At 48.9% G+C, this 16,200-nt stretch overlaps 1 protein-coding gene across 1 annotated transcript in view; it reads right to left on the reverse strand.

Moving 5' to 3' along the window:
- The window catches only part of RAB6B (RAB6B, member RAS oncogene family), a 62,802-nt gene that overhangs the window by 32,464 nt on the left and 14,138 nt on the right, over positions 1 to 16,200 (reverse strand). Inside the window, exon 2 of the mRNA XM_047782839.1 lies at positions 254 to 312. Within this exon, the coding sequence (XP_047638795.1) occupies positions 254 to 312 (59 nt within the window). The remainder of the gene's footprint in view (positions 1 to 253; positions 313 to 16,200) is intronic.

The following is a 16,200-nucleotide window of genomic DNA, read 5'->3' on the forward strand; positions in this document are numbered from 1 at the left end:
GCCTTTCTCTACTGGAAACATTTCCTTGCCAAGGTCTGGATCTTCAGAAGGGCCCAAGGTCCTTACTGAGTTGGGACCAGTGCACAGAGGGGAAGCTCCTCTGAGGCAAGACAGATGCCCTGGGCCCCGGGAAAGTCCCACCCTCATCTCAGCACCAGAAAGCCCAGGAGGGTGGCTGGCATGGTCTCCTGGCAGCTGGCAAGGCTACAGACACCATGGGGCTTGGTTAGGGGGCGGGGACCCTGGAGCTCACCTGGTACGTGTTGTCGAAGCTGTCATACATGAACCGTGTGATCAGAGACGTCTTCCCGACTGTGAAAGAAGAAGAGAGCAGTTCAGCTGTAAACCGAGCTGGGCTCCTTTAACGTATCTCATGGGACAAAACAGATAATGAAACAAAACAAGCTCAGAGAAAAAGATGAGCTATAGTAACAGAAGTGGGAGGCGGGACCTCCAGAGAGGGACCCTGAGTCAGGGTGGCCGAGTCTACACAAGTGGGTGGGGGCTGCACAGGAGCTCCCACCAGGCACCAAGGAGGACGCCTCCCCCTGCCCCGTGACCTCTTACCACCCCCATCCAGGTCTTCTTTGACCCACAGGAGCCCAAGTGCTGCAAGAGCCACAGATGAACAATCAGAACAAGTGTGTACATTACAAGATGCTCCTGTCACATGGCCCACATTTGCCTGGAAATACTCCCTTGCCATGGGTCACAGGCCGGGATGGAGGCATGCTCCTTTATGTCTGGCCTGAGGACTGGTGAGGGAGGTGGCTTTCCAAGGAACCAGGGGGCAGGGGAAGTAAATGGCTCATTCCTCATGTCTCTCACAGGCGGGACTATTCTTCATAACCTGTGCCTCACTGTCCAGCTCCTCATGGGATGTTTAGCATTCCTAGACCTTGCTGGGTACATGCCAGCAGGATCCCCAGTCATTGTGACAAGCCTGGACTCCCGTACACATGTGCAAATGTCCTCTAAGGGGCAGGAATACCCCCACCTGAAAACCACTGGGATGTCTAAGAGAGCCAGGAAGTCTCTTGGGAATCCCATAAATGCTGCTAATTTCCCAAACTGCAGAGTTTGGCTTCTGACCTAACCCTCTGCAAGTCCCTTGGGGCCTGACAGTGGCAGAAATGCCTATTACAGCATCTCAGAGCATCTGGGAGGGGAGGAAGGGGGATAAAGGAACATTTGTTAGCACAAGCCCAGCAGGGAGTGTGCTACACTGTCCCATCATGTCTCTGCCACGGCCCTGGGAGGCTCAGAGGGGTACTAGGCCAGCTGGGCTTGGCTTAGAATCCCTTCTGCTCCAGGCTGCTGGAGACACATAACCCCAGCAGAGAAAGCAAAACACCAGAGCCTGAGAGTTCTCTATTCTGTCTCTCCCCAATTCTCAGACGAAAGGAACTGGAGACTGGACATGGTGGGGTAGCTGGTCACTGCCTGGGCGGAGCAGGGCCTGCTAATAGGGCTCTTCTGGGAAAGGTCCTTTTCCAGTCTGGAAGCCTCAGTAATGCCCCAGCCTTTTTAAGGAGAGGGCAATCGTCTTCTAGCTAGAAGGAACATCTGACACAGCATGTTTGGGGCAAATTTAGATGCTCCATTTTTTTCTTTTCTTTTTTGTCTTTTTGCCTTTTCTAGGGCTGCTCCCGTGGCATATGAAGGGTCCCAGGCTAGGGGTCCAATTCGAGCTGTAGCCACCAGCCTACACCAGAGCCACAGCAATGCGGGATCCGAGCCGCGTCTGCGACCTACACCACAGCTCAAAGTAACGCCGGATCCTTAACCCACTGAGCAAGGCCAGGGATTGAACCTGCAACCTCATGGTTCCTAGTCGGATTTGTTAATCACTGCACCACCACGGGAACTCCTAGATGCTCCATTTTTAACCCAGAATTGGTGAATTGGATTTTAATCTCAGAGGGGGTACTGTTAAGCTGTGTCATTTTGAGGTGGTCACCCCTCCTCTGGACCTCAGCATTTTTTTTTCTTTTTTTTTTCTTTTTGCCTTTTCTAGGGCTGCTTCCACGGCATATGAAGGTTCCCAGGCTAGGGATCTAATCAGAGCTGGAGCTGCCGGCCTACAACAGAACCACAGCAACGCGGGATCTGAGCCGCGTCTGCAACCTACACTATAGCTCACGGCAACGCAAGATCCCTAACTCATTGAGCAAGGCCAGGGATCGAACCCACAACCTCATGGTTCCTAGTTGGATTCATTAACCACTGTGCCACGAGGGGAACTCCCTGGACCTCAGCATTTTAAAACAGGTATAACAACATTAAAGGTTTCAAAGGGCAGTAGTAAGAGTTAAATAAGATGATAAAAGTGCCAGGCACATAGGAAATGCTTAAAAGTGGAAAGAGGTAGCAGGTAGCTGTAATAGCTGAGGCAATTTTCAGAATACCAGATTGGAAAAAAAAAAAAAAAACCATCATCACTGTTGTATAATAATTTGACTCCTCCTTGGTTCCTAGGTGAGCATGAAAGTAGTGCCTTTGTTATTCCTAAGTGCCTTGATCACGCCTGAGTTTATGCAAATGAGGGGGCTCCTGGTTGGCCTCCTCAGGGTGGAGCTGTACCCCCAAGACCAACCCTGTGATGAGAGGCAGGGGCTCTGAGCCAGCACCGCCGCTCCGGAGGGAAGGGAGGGTGGACATCGAGTTCAATCCGTGGCTGGTGTTCAGGCAATAGTGCCTAAGCCATGAAACCCCAACCAGACCAAAGGTTATGGAGCTTGCTGGCTGGCGGACACATCCATGTGCCAGGAGGGCGAGGTACCCTGACTCCACAGGGAGAAGGCAGCTCGGCTCCAGGCCCTCCGAGGCCTCACCCTTCATGTCTCTTCCTTGGGCTGCTTTCATAGTAAAGCTGTAATTGTAAGCAGGGTGCTTGCCTGAGTTCTGTGAGTTATTCTGGTGAACTATGGAACCTGAATAAACTGAGGAGCTTCCTGGGAACTGAGAAATAAACTATCACCTGCCTTATCAGTTAACAAAGGATGTCAGAGTCATCAGTGATTGCAGCCACTGGCAAGGGTGAGCGGGTGAGCCCTGTGGAAACTCAAGAAAGGAAGAAATACCTGCCATCTAGCCTCCATCAGAAGGCAGCCACTCCCGAAGGTGAGCCCTGAGGCAACTCAGGCTGTGAAAACACAGGATACTGGCCCCAGGCAGCTGAGATGCATATCAAAGGAATGATTTTGGTGAGTCCAGACCTTCCCATCTTCCCAAAGAAAAGCACTAAATTCCTTAACTTAAGGTATCTGATTTTCTTTTATTAACAGTCATCTTTTGTTCCTACTAACTGCCCTTTGTGTCAAAATTCCTATATATCCCTCCTTGCTTCCTTGGAGCAGTTTTCCCAGGGTTACGTGAGATGCTGCACCTCTTGGGTATAAGTCCTCATTTTGCCCCAAATGAAACTTAACTCTAGGGAGTTCCCATCAAGGCGCAGCAGAAATGAATCTGACTAGGAACCATGAGGTTTTGGGTTCGATCCCTGACCTTGCTCAGTGGGTTAAGGATCTGGCATTTCCATGAGCTGTGGTATAGGTCGCAGATGCAGCTCAGATCTGGCATTGCTGAGGGGCTGCCTGAGTTGCTCTCAGCCCTTCAGTGATCTGTGGCTCAGGTCCCATGTTGCTGTGGCTGTGGTGTAGGCCAGTGGCTGTAGCTCAGATTGGACGCCTAGCCTGGGAACCTCCATATGCCACAGGTCAGCCCTAAAAAGCAAAAAAAAAAAAAAGGAAAAAAAGAAAAGAAACTTAATTTTCAACTTTTAAGTTGTGCAGATATTTTTTAGTCAACAGAACCCCCAGAAATGCAGGTATCCCTGGGGACCCCACTCACAGCTGATGCCCGAAGTGGGCGGCAGTCTCACTGGGGACTGTGCCCTTAAACCTGAGCAATCTGACACAAGCTCAGGGTAGGTGGCACCAGGACTGAATTTCAGTACACTTGCTGGTGTCAGAACAGCCCCACTGCTCTTCTGAATCTCTCTGGGATAAGCAGTAACACTCCCAAGATCTCCTATAAATTTACCTGGAAACTGCCCTTTATGCTTCTGATAGAAATTAAATCTTATTTTTTTTTTTTTTTTGGTTTCCACCAGCCATTTTACTAATCTCCCTGGGACTACAGAAGCACATGGCTAGTAAGAAATTAAATCTTAAAGTGCTTTCCAATTGCTTTAAATCTCCCCTTAAATTCACATGAAGGTGAGAAGCGGGGGCTTCTACACCAGGAGGATCTGCTCTGAGGCTCTGAGGCCACAAAAAGGACTGGCTGGGAACTGCTTAGGGGACCACAGAGTGAAAAGTGGAGGTAGTAGGCAGATGATGAAATCAGGGAGTGCATGGCATCCTCCTTTTCCAAGAGACATGGAAAGTTCCTGCCTCCTCGGGAAGCAAGGCTCTGCAGGGCCCACGGGGAGCTCCCTCTGTGGTGACATACAGCATCCTATACCTTGGGGAAAGGGTTGGGGAGAAGGTAGAAAGACTTCTGCAACAGGCTCTTCCCTGGGGCAGCAGGCAGGGAGGAGAGGGAGCAGATGTACCCAAAGCCACTAAAGGAACAGGGGGCTCATGGAGGAGCTGAGAGATTAAAAATTCCTGAAAGAATCAAAACTACAATGATGTACCACCTCACCCCATCAGAATGGCCATCATTAACAAGTCTACAAATAACAAATGCTGGAGAGGGTGTGGAGAAAAGGGAACCCTCCCGCAGTGTTGGTGGGAATATAAACTGGTACAACCACTATGGAAAACAGTACAGAGATACCTCAGAAAACGAAATATAGAACTATCACATGATCCAGCAAACCCACCCCTAGGGATATATCTGGACAAAACTATAATTCAAAAAAGATGTGCACCCCTATGTTCATTGCAGCACTGTTCACAGTAGCCAAGACAAGGACACAACCTAAATGTCCATTGACAAATGAATGGATTAAGAAGATGTGGTACACACATTCAATGGAAAACTACTCAGACAAAAAATGAACAAAATAATGCCATTTGCAGCAACATGGATGCAACTAGAGATTCTCATACTAAGTGAAGTCAGAAAGAGAAAGACAAATACCATATGATATCACTTCTATGTGGAATTTAAATTATGGCACAAATGAACCCATTTTCAAAATAGAAACAGACTCACAGACATGGAGAACAAGGAGGTTGTGGTTGCCAAGGAGGAGAGGAGAGGGAGTGGGATGGATGGGGAGTTTGGGATTGGTAGATGCAAACTATCATATTTAGAATGGATAAACAATGCGGTCTGCTATATAGCACAGGGAACTATATGCAGTGTCTTGGGATAGAACATGATGGCAGACAGTGTGAGAAAAAGAATATATATATATATGAGACTGGGTCACTATCCTGCACAGTAGAAAATGGCACACTGAAAATCAAACTATATATTAATTAAAAAAACCCAGAACCCCAAAACAGAAAAAAGAAAAAGAGAAAGAAGAAAGGAAGGGAGGGAGGGAAGAAAAGAAATCTCTGCAAGGCTTCTCTGCCAAGTTCCCCTTCTCAAGGCACAAGCCACAGCCAGCAGCTTTGCACTGGCCAGCAGGGTGACCACTAGGCAGAAGAAGAAAATCCCAAGGCAACAAGTCACGTCTTGCAACTCTGCAGGAGGAACTTTCAGGTGTGGGGAACTGGCCGGTGCCAATATTTTCTGAGCCTTCCCACAGTCACCGTAAGAGGCAACACTTGAAACCTGTATTTACAGAGCACGTGTCAGGCACACCCCTAGCGCTGTGCCAGGCACAGATCTACACCCTTGCAGTAAACAAAAGGGATGGGACACCTCCCTGCCTGAAGGTCGCAGGAACTCTGTGCTTGTTGCAACACTGTACCAAGCCCTTAAGACCACCCTGGCAAGTTCTCAACTCCGAAGCAGGTATCACGATATCTGCATTTTATACAAGGGGGAAAAGAGCTGAGCCGGGCCAGGATGAGGTGGCCGGACTGGGACTGAGCTCCTGTCCCTGACATTCCTCCATATCTTTGGGTCATACTGGGTTTCAGGATTCTGCCAGGTCATTATTGCCACCACTCTGGCTGTTATGGAGCTCTGGGAATAGCTTTGCCAGGCCAAGGAGGCTTTTTCTTGGGATGGGTTGGAGGCGGGGGTCTTTCATTCAGGCAGTGCTTGAACCCAACCTGGAAGGTCAGAAACTTGGAATTAAGGAGGCTGTAGGGCCCAAGGATGGCTCAGAAAGCAAGGAGGGGCAGTTTGAACACTGCGGGCCCAGCACGCCAACTGAGGCCTGGACTGCATGACAGCCTCATTATTGAGCGGACGCAAAAGGAAAGGATTTCTTCCCATTCTTCTAGGCCAGTTTTTCTCATTTCTCAGAGCAGAAGCCCTCCTCTTCTCTGCCTCGGCGCTTCCCCAAGACCATCTGTACTCTTTCCACAGCTGCCAGGACAGCGTGGCTTAGACCCTGTGTCAACCTATCAGCTTGGTCTCCTTGCTTAGGGCCCTCCAGCTGCTCATCCTTCCCCATGGCAGGTAAGTGCGTATCAACACTGCGGCCGGTGTGTCCTTTCCCAGCCCTGACGTGAGCAGGACTGACCGTAGAGCCTCCACCCCAACTCATGGCCCTGGGGCTCCAGGGCAGGGCTTATCAGCCTACAGAGGACCAAGCTGCCCTCAAAGCAGAGCTCAGGCACCAACGGCCTGAAAGATGCCTCCATGCTTTGTCTTTAGAGCTCTGAGAAAGAGCTTTATAAAGGAGCCCCTTGCCCGCTGCAGCTGTGGCATCACAAAAAAGAACTGGGTGGGTAAAGGGGCCACCCTGTGCCATGTTCCTCTCCCACCGAAGGGCAGAGGCCACTTCCTCACCCCACAACTGCCCTGGGTGGAAGGTGTTGGAACCTGGAAATGGAGAGCCTGCATGGCCCGTCGACCTGGCCACTCCCTGTCTCACAGCCAGCATGTGAGGCATGACCCCTGGGCTGGACCAACGGGGGGCCCCAGAGCGCTGCGTGTTCAAGCAGCTCAGACAGGACTGCATGGCAGGAGACCTTCCCCACTGAGGCCCTGGCCTTCCAGGGGCCCCTGCAGCCTGTGGGAGGGCTGTCCTCCCTCGCCTGGTTCTGTCCTCAAGGTCACACTGCCCCACTTCTGTTCTAACACCACTGCAGCAAACCGAAGCGCTTTCCCAGGGCAAAGACTCAGCTCTCCTGGCAGGATTTTATTAAAAACAAGCAGGCAAATCATTACTGAGCTTTTTTTCTCTCTGCTCATGGCTCAGCAATATTCTTGTAATCTTCTGGTAGTTTAGTCCCACATGATTAAGCAGGGAGATGTGTTTTTTTCCTCTTTCAAGCAAATGAGGGTGAGAAAATTCATTCCTGAGCGCTTATTAGGGGCCTCTAGAAAGGAGTGGTGGAAATGCTAAAATCTTACTGGGCTTCTATTCAGTGCCGGACAAGAAATTCCTAGGTTTTCTCATTAATCCTCATCACGATCCAGTGGCGTAGGTCTTACCCCCAAGGTCACAGAGCCGGAAAGCCGTGGGGCTGACGTATAAACCCAAAAATGACGCTAAAGTCTCTGCCTTGTGCAGGATATCACACTGGTTTATCAGGGAAAGGTCTGACCAGCAGCAAAGCAGATAACAAAGGGCAGGGGCAGGGTGGCTGGGCAGTCAGGAAGGCTGCAAGGAGGAGGAGGCAGGGCAGCTGCTGAGGTGGGGGAGGGGTGGAGGAGAAACAGGGATTTCAGGCTGAGGGAAGAGGGAACCACCGCATAGAGGCAGGGAGATAAAAAGCTTGTAGGAAGAGATAGGAGGCAAACAAGCCAGGTTATGGGGGATGAGAGGGCAGCAACGCAGCCACCAGGAGCCCCAGGGGACACACTTAGAGGCCTCTTCATCCACATCTGAAATTGTCTCAGGAAACGGGACCAGACCAGGTGTATCAGGAGAGGGGTAAGGGGCAAACACTGTGCAAAGAAGCTCTGGGTGGCCGGAGGGTTGATTTAAACCAAAATCCATCTCTGAGGCCAACTGCGGTGGGAAGGAAGGGACAAAGGCAAGCCCGGTGGGGGAGGGGCTAGATGGCCAGGCCATGTGGCCACATCAAGGAGCATGGATTCCCTCCCAGGAGCTTCAGAAGGGTCTTAAGCAGAGAGGCAGTGGGAACAGGTGCAACCATTCACAATGTCCATGATGGCTCACAAAACCTGCCCCATCCACGTGCTCTTCTTACAACACGCCACTGACACTGTGGGGGTGGTGGGGGGGGTACATCTGGGCCAGCCTGTGACTGTGGCAGAAATGCCACTGTGTGCGCCTCCAGAGGCGAGGCTGGCAAAGGCAGCATGGCTTCTGTCTGGAGTGTTCTGACTCCCTCACGCTCCAGAAGCTTCCCTTCAACCCAGTTGCCATGGACTGCATGACAGCCTCATTACTGATTAGATGCAAAAGCAAAGGATTTCCTCCCGTTCTTCTAGGCCGGTTTTTCTCGTTTCTCAGAACAGAAGCCCTCTTCTACAGGCAGGAGGCTACCCAGGTAGCAAGAAACAGAGGCCCCAGCCTCTGGGGATGGCCGAGATTTCAGATGACTCGAGCTCCAGCTTTGGAGCTGTCGAGGTAGAAGAGAGACACCCTTTCCCTTCCAGGACCTGCTCAAAGTATAGATTCCTAAGCAAAGTAAATGTTCTCATTGTCTTGAGCCACTGAGTTTGGGGTGCTTTGTTACACAGCATTAGGTAATCAGAGCTATAGGTCTGTGCTTTAGGAAGAAGACATACACTTCTAAGGGGGGAAGGACTTATAGGGCCCAGATAGGGGCAGGAGTACAGAGAGTGATGGTGGACCTCAGTTAAAGCAGAGGCCATGGAGTTGTAGAAAAATGAAAAGCAGAGAGGGGTGACAGGACCCAGTGATGGGCTGGATTCAGAAGAGAGCCTAGGATGCCTCCCTGACACCTGGCTTCAGCACTAGCATGTAATGGAGCCACTCCTTGAGTCCAAGCAAGCTGGACAAGAAGCAAGGACCAAGTCATCACCCCGGATTCGAGTCACCCTTAAAAGCTTTCTTTAAAACTGTCAGACCAAAGCACAAGTCACAGCATGATATTCAGAGAAAAATCATTCTATCTTGATTAATAATAATCATTCTGAAGTCCCTGTTGTGGCGCAGCGGAAATGAATCCGACTAGGAACCATGAGGCTGCGGGTTTGACCCCTGGCCTCGCTCAGTGTGTTAAGGATCCGGTGTTGCCGTGAGCTGTGGAGTAGGTCACAGACACAGCTCAGATCTGGCATTGCTGTGACTGTGGTGTAGGCTGGCAGCTATAGCTCCGATTAGACCCCTAGCCTGGGAACCTCCATATGCCACGGGTGTGGCCCTAAAAAGTCAAAAGACAAAAATAATAACAATAATAATCATTCCATCTCATGAGCTGAGGGTCTAAGCTTATTCTCCATTATTGACCTCACGGTGGAAGTCATTTCTTATCTATGTATTAATCTACAGGCAGAGGAGTCTTGCAAACTTGTGGGCTATGTGATGAGCTCAGTACCACCTGCCCTGAAACTTCCACCCATGCAGGGGGCACTGAATGCTAGCCCTTCACAGTCAGCTGCCAGCACCCACCAGGACCTCACCCATGGGGACCACTCACTTCACCAGCCTGTGGAGGTGGAAAGACCTCCATGAGGGCCAGAAATGGGGTAAAACGTGAGGCAGAGGACAAGAGATTAGCTGGAGACTTGGGAAAGGGTCTGCCAAGACCTGGCCAAGTGTGCCCCACCCACGGGGTCTCCCCTCACTGAACTGAACCTGACCCTTGTCCCACAATCTCTTCTTGGCCACACACTCAAGCTTACTGCCCACACACTCAAGCTTACTGCCCACACCAGCTTGGGGGTGCTCCTGGGTGGTTGGTGGGGTACTGCCTGGTCCTCCTGGGGGTCACAGAGCTGGGTCCAGACTGGGAGGCAGGGAAGATATGGTGGAACTCACTGCCATCGCCAGGCCCTGGCGGCTGCCCACCTCTGGGTCACCTATATGTTTATGAGCGTGGTCCCCATGCCAGGAAAAGGGGTTCTGCATCCTTGGCCCATAGATCCCAACATCCAGCCCAGGTCAGAGACCATCTGCAGCTGCCACAAGGTGACCTTTAGGGCTGAAAAGGCAAATACACTTCCTTAAGGCTCAGGCCAGCAACCCAGTCCTAGGATGGGCCCAGCTGACTCAGATATGCCATCAGCTCAGCTTCCAGGACACAGAAAGGAAATGCTGGGCAGCAATGGGAAGGGCCCTGCCAAGGGGCCTTGTCCTCATCCTGATGCTGTGAAGGAGGCCAGGCCATTGGGGTCCGGGGTCCAGGGTCCCTGCTCCACAGAGGCCTGGGGAGAGGACACCACCATTCCCCTGCACCCCACACCCCTCACCCACAAAGCCCCCATTACTGGCCCAATCATGGAGTACAAAGCAACCAGCCCCTGGGGTTACAAGAGGAACAGCTGAAGACAGCAGCTACAGCTGTCTGATCCTTGTTGCCTTTTGTTCTGTTTTCCCAAACCAGAAACCCCAGCCCTGTCCGTCCTGCAGGGTGGACAAGCATGAGGGCCAGGGGCGGGGGGGGGGGGGAGGAGGGGCAGGCTCCCGCTGCCACACCCCGCCCTGCCATCCCATGCTTAGAAAAGCAGCTCCAGACTAGGGCTCTGCCAGCTCCTACCTGAGCCCCGAGGGGCCAGCTGGCTCACTGTAGGCTAAATGAGGAAACACGTGAAAATCCCATTTCAAACCATCCCCCCAAAGACTCAGACGGTAATTAAGAAATATGCAAAGCTCTTCATTGGACACTTTAATTAAGTGTGTTAATTCCCTCTGCCAGAGGATGCTCAGCCACCTGGGCCTCACCGGGGGACTTAAGGAAGATAGACCAGGGGAGGGAGGAGGGGAGGAAGGACCGGGAGGAGGGGTCTCGGGCAAGTGGTGGGGGCTGGTCTGGCCCAGGCCCTTTCTCCTGCTCCAGTTGGGAGCCTGGCCCATTCCTGACCCTCTCACTTCTCCATTGTCCTCCACCTGCCCTCATTTCCTCTGTCTAAGCCCAGTGATGCCAGGAAAGCCTGCCTTGGGTCGGGGGCTGTGGGGTGTCATCTACTCCCCACCATCCGAACATAAGTCATGATGCCAGGAAGCCATTCCAGTGAGGTCAGGCTAGAGGTCTTTGTTTTGTTTTGATTTGGTTTTGTCAGGCTTCACCCACAGCATGCACAAATTTCTGGCCCAGGGATCAAACCTGCGGTGACAACACCGGATCCTTAACCCAATTTGCCACCAGGGCACTCCCTAGGCTAGAGGTCTTTAAAGCCTGCTTCCACTTTGAGGCTAGTGACAATGCTTACCAAGCCTGAAAGGCAGCTGGATGAAAGGACCAAGGCTGTGGACAGAGTCTCTCTGCCCCTGGGCCTCACCAACCTTCAAACATTTCATTCCATCCCCGCTCCCATCCCTACCCGGCCTGGAGCCCTGAGAGCCCAAGAAGGGGCAGTGCTCCTTCACTGTCTGCTCTGGTGGGAGGGCAGGGGGGCATGGACACTGGGAGGGTGCACAATATGGGGGTGCCGGCATGACTGCTGTGGACAAAGACTGCTCCCTCGCTCACACTGACAGTGCGGGTTAGCCTTCTCCTTTATTTCCCCCCAAAAGGATCACGGGTGACTTTTGAAAATATAACTGTTTAAAATAATATCAGGATATCAGCTACGTATCAATAACAATAGCGATAGTCACCCCGTTCCTACTGTGTCTGGGCAGGTCCAAAGTCATCCTCCCAGTGCAGGAGCCTCTCTGGCAGCTCTGCTGTAGGCATCCGACCTAGCTTCTCCCATCAGATGCACACGTGAGACTCACCAGAAATGACTGACATGACTCTAGTAAGGTGTGGGATGGCCCCTGGATTCTGCACAAAGGGGCAGTCATGATGTGGGTTTCAACGCCAGCCTCCGCCAGTACCCAGCACAGGGACTGTGTCTCCCCCTGAATCAGTTCTGCTGTGACTCAGGCTGCTGTTCCAAGCCTGGTTCTCTGCCCCTCCCAGAGACTCTGAACTCCCAAGTCATTGCTCTGATACATTATTTGCTTGAATCAGCTGGATAGCAAAAGTAAATTTCTCTTATTTGCAACTAAGAATTCTGACAAAGGATAAATAAGCTAAAAAGAAGGCTGGAGCAGAAAGTTTGTTTCATCTCATAACATCCACCTCATAACATCTTACCCAGTCATTATAGTCAGGCAAAGAAATGACCTGAGCTCCCTGGTAGTCAAAGGAAAAAAGATTCACAGTGGTCATAAGAGCGAACAAGTTGCTAATAATGAGCTTTTAATAAGAGTTGGACAGCAGGAAGTTCTTGCAAAGAGTTTGAAGTACAGAAATCATGCAGCCAGTTAAATGGTAAATGTACTATGTGTTTATATAATTTATTGGATGAATACCATGGATGAAAATCAAGGATGCTAACCAGACCAGAAGACCAGATAACACCCATTTCCCAAGCTAATGTTTGCAGTTATGAGCCCATACGTGTGTCCTCTACAAATAAGCAATTAAATGAAAAACCAAGGCCCCAAGACATTAGCTTCTGGCCAACATGGAGTAACAGGGATCAGATTTATCTTCTCATTTGAAACAACCAAAAGACAGACAAAATATAAAAGCAATGATTTTCAAGACAGTATATCAAGCAATGAAGGACAGGAAATGCTAAGAGATATGAAACAAATGCGATGAGCCCCCAGCTGCCCCCAAATTGTTACCTTGAGAAAAATCTCAGGGCACAGCACAGGGAGTGGGGAGCATGTGGAACCTGGAACATTCCACAAGTTGAGGAGATAGAGTTGGGAGTCCAGAGAAAGCAAGGCAGCTAGAGTTCACAAGACAGAGCACAAAAGAGGAGGGAGGCACCGAGAGAGAAAGCTAGAGGTCTGCAAAGAGGCTTCCTTACGTCTTCAGCTGAGGAGTGATCAGCAAATGTGTGTAAAGAAACAGCTCAAGACTTGGGAAAGAACTACCCAAATGGATTAAAAAGGAAACGGTGCCTGGCATCTACACAGGCCTGGGGATAGTGCCTGCTCCTACAAGCCAGAATGAAAAGCTTCCTCATTTATGGACACTGGTGAGAGAGCTAAGAAGGGCTATGCCTCCATAGTGAGAAATAATTAGCTCTAGATTGAGCACCATGCCAGTCTCAGCTAACAAATCCTAAGAAGATTAACAGGCATACAAAAACTATCCAATACATAACAAGGCAAAATTCACAATGTCTGGCATCCAATAAAAATTTACCAGGCATTAGTTCTCTCATGCTGCAGTGGGTTAAAGATTCAGCATTGTCACTGCAGTGGCCCAGGTCACTGCTGCAGCGTGGGTTTGATTCCTATCCTGGGAACTTGCAAGGGCCGTGGGGATGACCATAAATAAATAATTAATTACTAGGCATGAAAATAAACGATCCCGAATGAGGAGAAAAAAAATCAATTGAAACCAACCCCAAACTACCACAGATGTTAAAATTACCAAAGACATTAAAAAAGTTATTATGACTGCACTTTAAATGTTCAAAAAGTTAAAAAAAGAGATGTGACTCAATTATACTTTAATTAAAAAATCAACTATAATGAAAAAGAGCGATGTGGAAGATATTAAGAAAGATACAAATCACCCTTTTAGAGAGAAAAACTACCATGTGGGAGATAAAAATATATATATATTACTTGGGATTAGCAACAGATTAATTCCAGATTAATTGCAGAAAAAAAGATTAATGAACTTGAAGACATAGTAATATCTAAAATAAAGCACAGAGGAAAAAAGACTAGAAATAAGTGATTAGCATATCAGTGAGCTGTGGGATGCTATCAAGTGGACTAACACAAGCGTATCTGGAATCCTTGAAGGATTGTGGGGGATGGGGTCACAAATATTTTGCAGAAATAATTACTGAAAATATTTCAAATTTGAGGGAAAATATAAATTCACAGATCAAAAAGTTCAACAAAGTCTAAGCAAAGGAAACATAAAGGACACCACACTGAGGCACATCATAATTAAATGGGAGAATTTGTGATAAAGAGAAAAAATCATAAAAGTAGTCAGGGAAAAAAGACACATACACAGAGAAACAAAGATAAAGAAGACAGCACTTTCTCTTCAAAAACAATGCAAGCAAGAATACAATGGAGCAAAATCTGTGAAGTATTGAAAGACAAACTAGCAACCTAGAGTCCTATAACTCTCAGATATATACTATCTAAGGTCTTTCAATAACAAAGATGAAATAAAAGCTTTTTCAAATATTAAAAAGCTGACAGGATTCATCACCAGGAGATCCTCACATCAAAGAATGTTATAGGTAGTTCTCTAGGAAAAGTGAAATAACATCAGATGGAAATGCGCATCTTCCTAAAGGAATGGTGAACAAAGGGGATGGTCACTACATGGATAAACTGGAAGATTTCTCTCATATCATTTAAATCTCTTTAAAAGATAACTGACTGTTTAAACAAAAATAACACAATATATTGAATTACAGACCTAAGAAAACATAGACAAAAAAAATCTTTGTCACCTTGTCAGCAACTAGCAAACCAGAAGAAAATGAAGTGACATCTCTGAAATACTAAAAGAAAAATGCTGTCATCGCAGAATTCTATACCCAGCAAAACTCTTTCAAAAATGGAGGTGAAATAAAGAACTAGGTGCCAAGATAATTTCTTACAACACAAGAGAGGAAGTTCTCTGGGCAGAAGGAGCAGGATACCTACACACTCAATTACACACAGTCAGTACACACCCCATACAGTCTGACAGACCTGGATGTTAATCCAGGCTTAGTCACTTATTCACTGTGTGATCTCTGCTTATTTATTATCCTCTCTGAGGCTCACTGTCCTCATTTGTACATGGGGGCAGAACTGCCTACCTCAAAGAAGTGCTATGAATCCCACAAGAGCAGTACAAAGTTAATATTCTGGGTGAAAGACATAAGGGAAATCTTTGTACTATGCTTGCAACTTTCTTAAGCCTAACATAACGTCAAAATTAAAAGCTAAAGGAAAAAAAGAAATATGATGATTTTTAAAATTATGCACACACATACACATGTGTATTACATCCACGTCTCTTGGATTCTGAACACAGTCAAGAAATGGCTTGTTCTGATTAAACATGAAATTTTCCTAAGGAGCTAGAATATAACTTATATTTGGTATCAACAGTCTTCACAAACCTATCTGGGCACTGGGGAACTGCTGTGAGCCCTTCTAACCACAGGTCAGGAGATGAAGCAAGCCTGGATTGACTAGCATGGTGGCAAAACCACCACATGTGCATGCTCACTGAGATGCATGCGCATGTGTGCATGCACGTGCGCATACACACGTGCGCACACACACACACACACACACACACCTCAGCAGGTACCAGAATCCCGTGAAGCCCTCTAGTTCTCCTGTTGTCTCAGCTGTGAAACTGAGAACCTCATCAAGGATGATGCCTTTGGAATTTCCTGAAAACCACCTGAGATCTGATCACATAGCTCATGTGGGCTGCAGAGTTCCTCCCTTCCAAGGTCAGCCTGCCCGTGGTCCAGACTCTCTCTCTTGAATACTCTTGTCAGAAGGGTCTCCCCTCCAGGTCCCACTAGCTTTGCATGCTAGCCACTCCCCACCCTTGCAGGGCACAGTTACCCTCTGTCCTCCATTCCCTGGGGGTGGCAGAGGAGCAGAATGTGCTCCATTCCAATTGGCTTGAGGCGAAGTCCAACTCCAGCCAGATCCTACATTGGCCAATCACATGTCTGGGTAGTTTCACGGTGCTGTGAAGAACTCATTCATAGATAGGATGTGTATGTTTGAGAGAAGGAAGAAGCACATGCTAAATGCCCCCCGCCAGCTGATCTTTGGACAAGGCTCGTGTTAATGCAATTTGATCGTTTATTTCACTGAGAGGAACTCTTGGCCCAGCCGCAGCATGGAAGTTGGCCAAGCAATACATGCTTGCATTTATACTTTTCTCCCCAAGGCAAACTGCTGATGGTGTCAATGTTAAAAGCCTCACTCACAGGGAGAGAAGTGGGACAGTGACAATGGGTGGACAGTGCACTGAGAGGCATGGCTTATGTTTCCCAGATGGTCAGCTGAGGTCCAGTCAGAGGGGC

The sequence above is a fragment of the Phacochoerus africanus genome, chromosome 1 (genome assembly GCF_016906955.1).
Source record: "Phacochoerus africanus isolate WHEZ1 chromosome 1, ROS_Pafr_v1, whole genome shotgun sequence".
Taxonomy (NCBI): domain Eukaryota; kingdom Metazoa; phylum Chordata; class Mammalia; order Artiodactyla; family Suidae; genus Phacochoerus; species Phacochoerus africanus.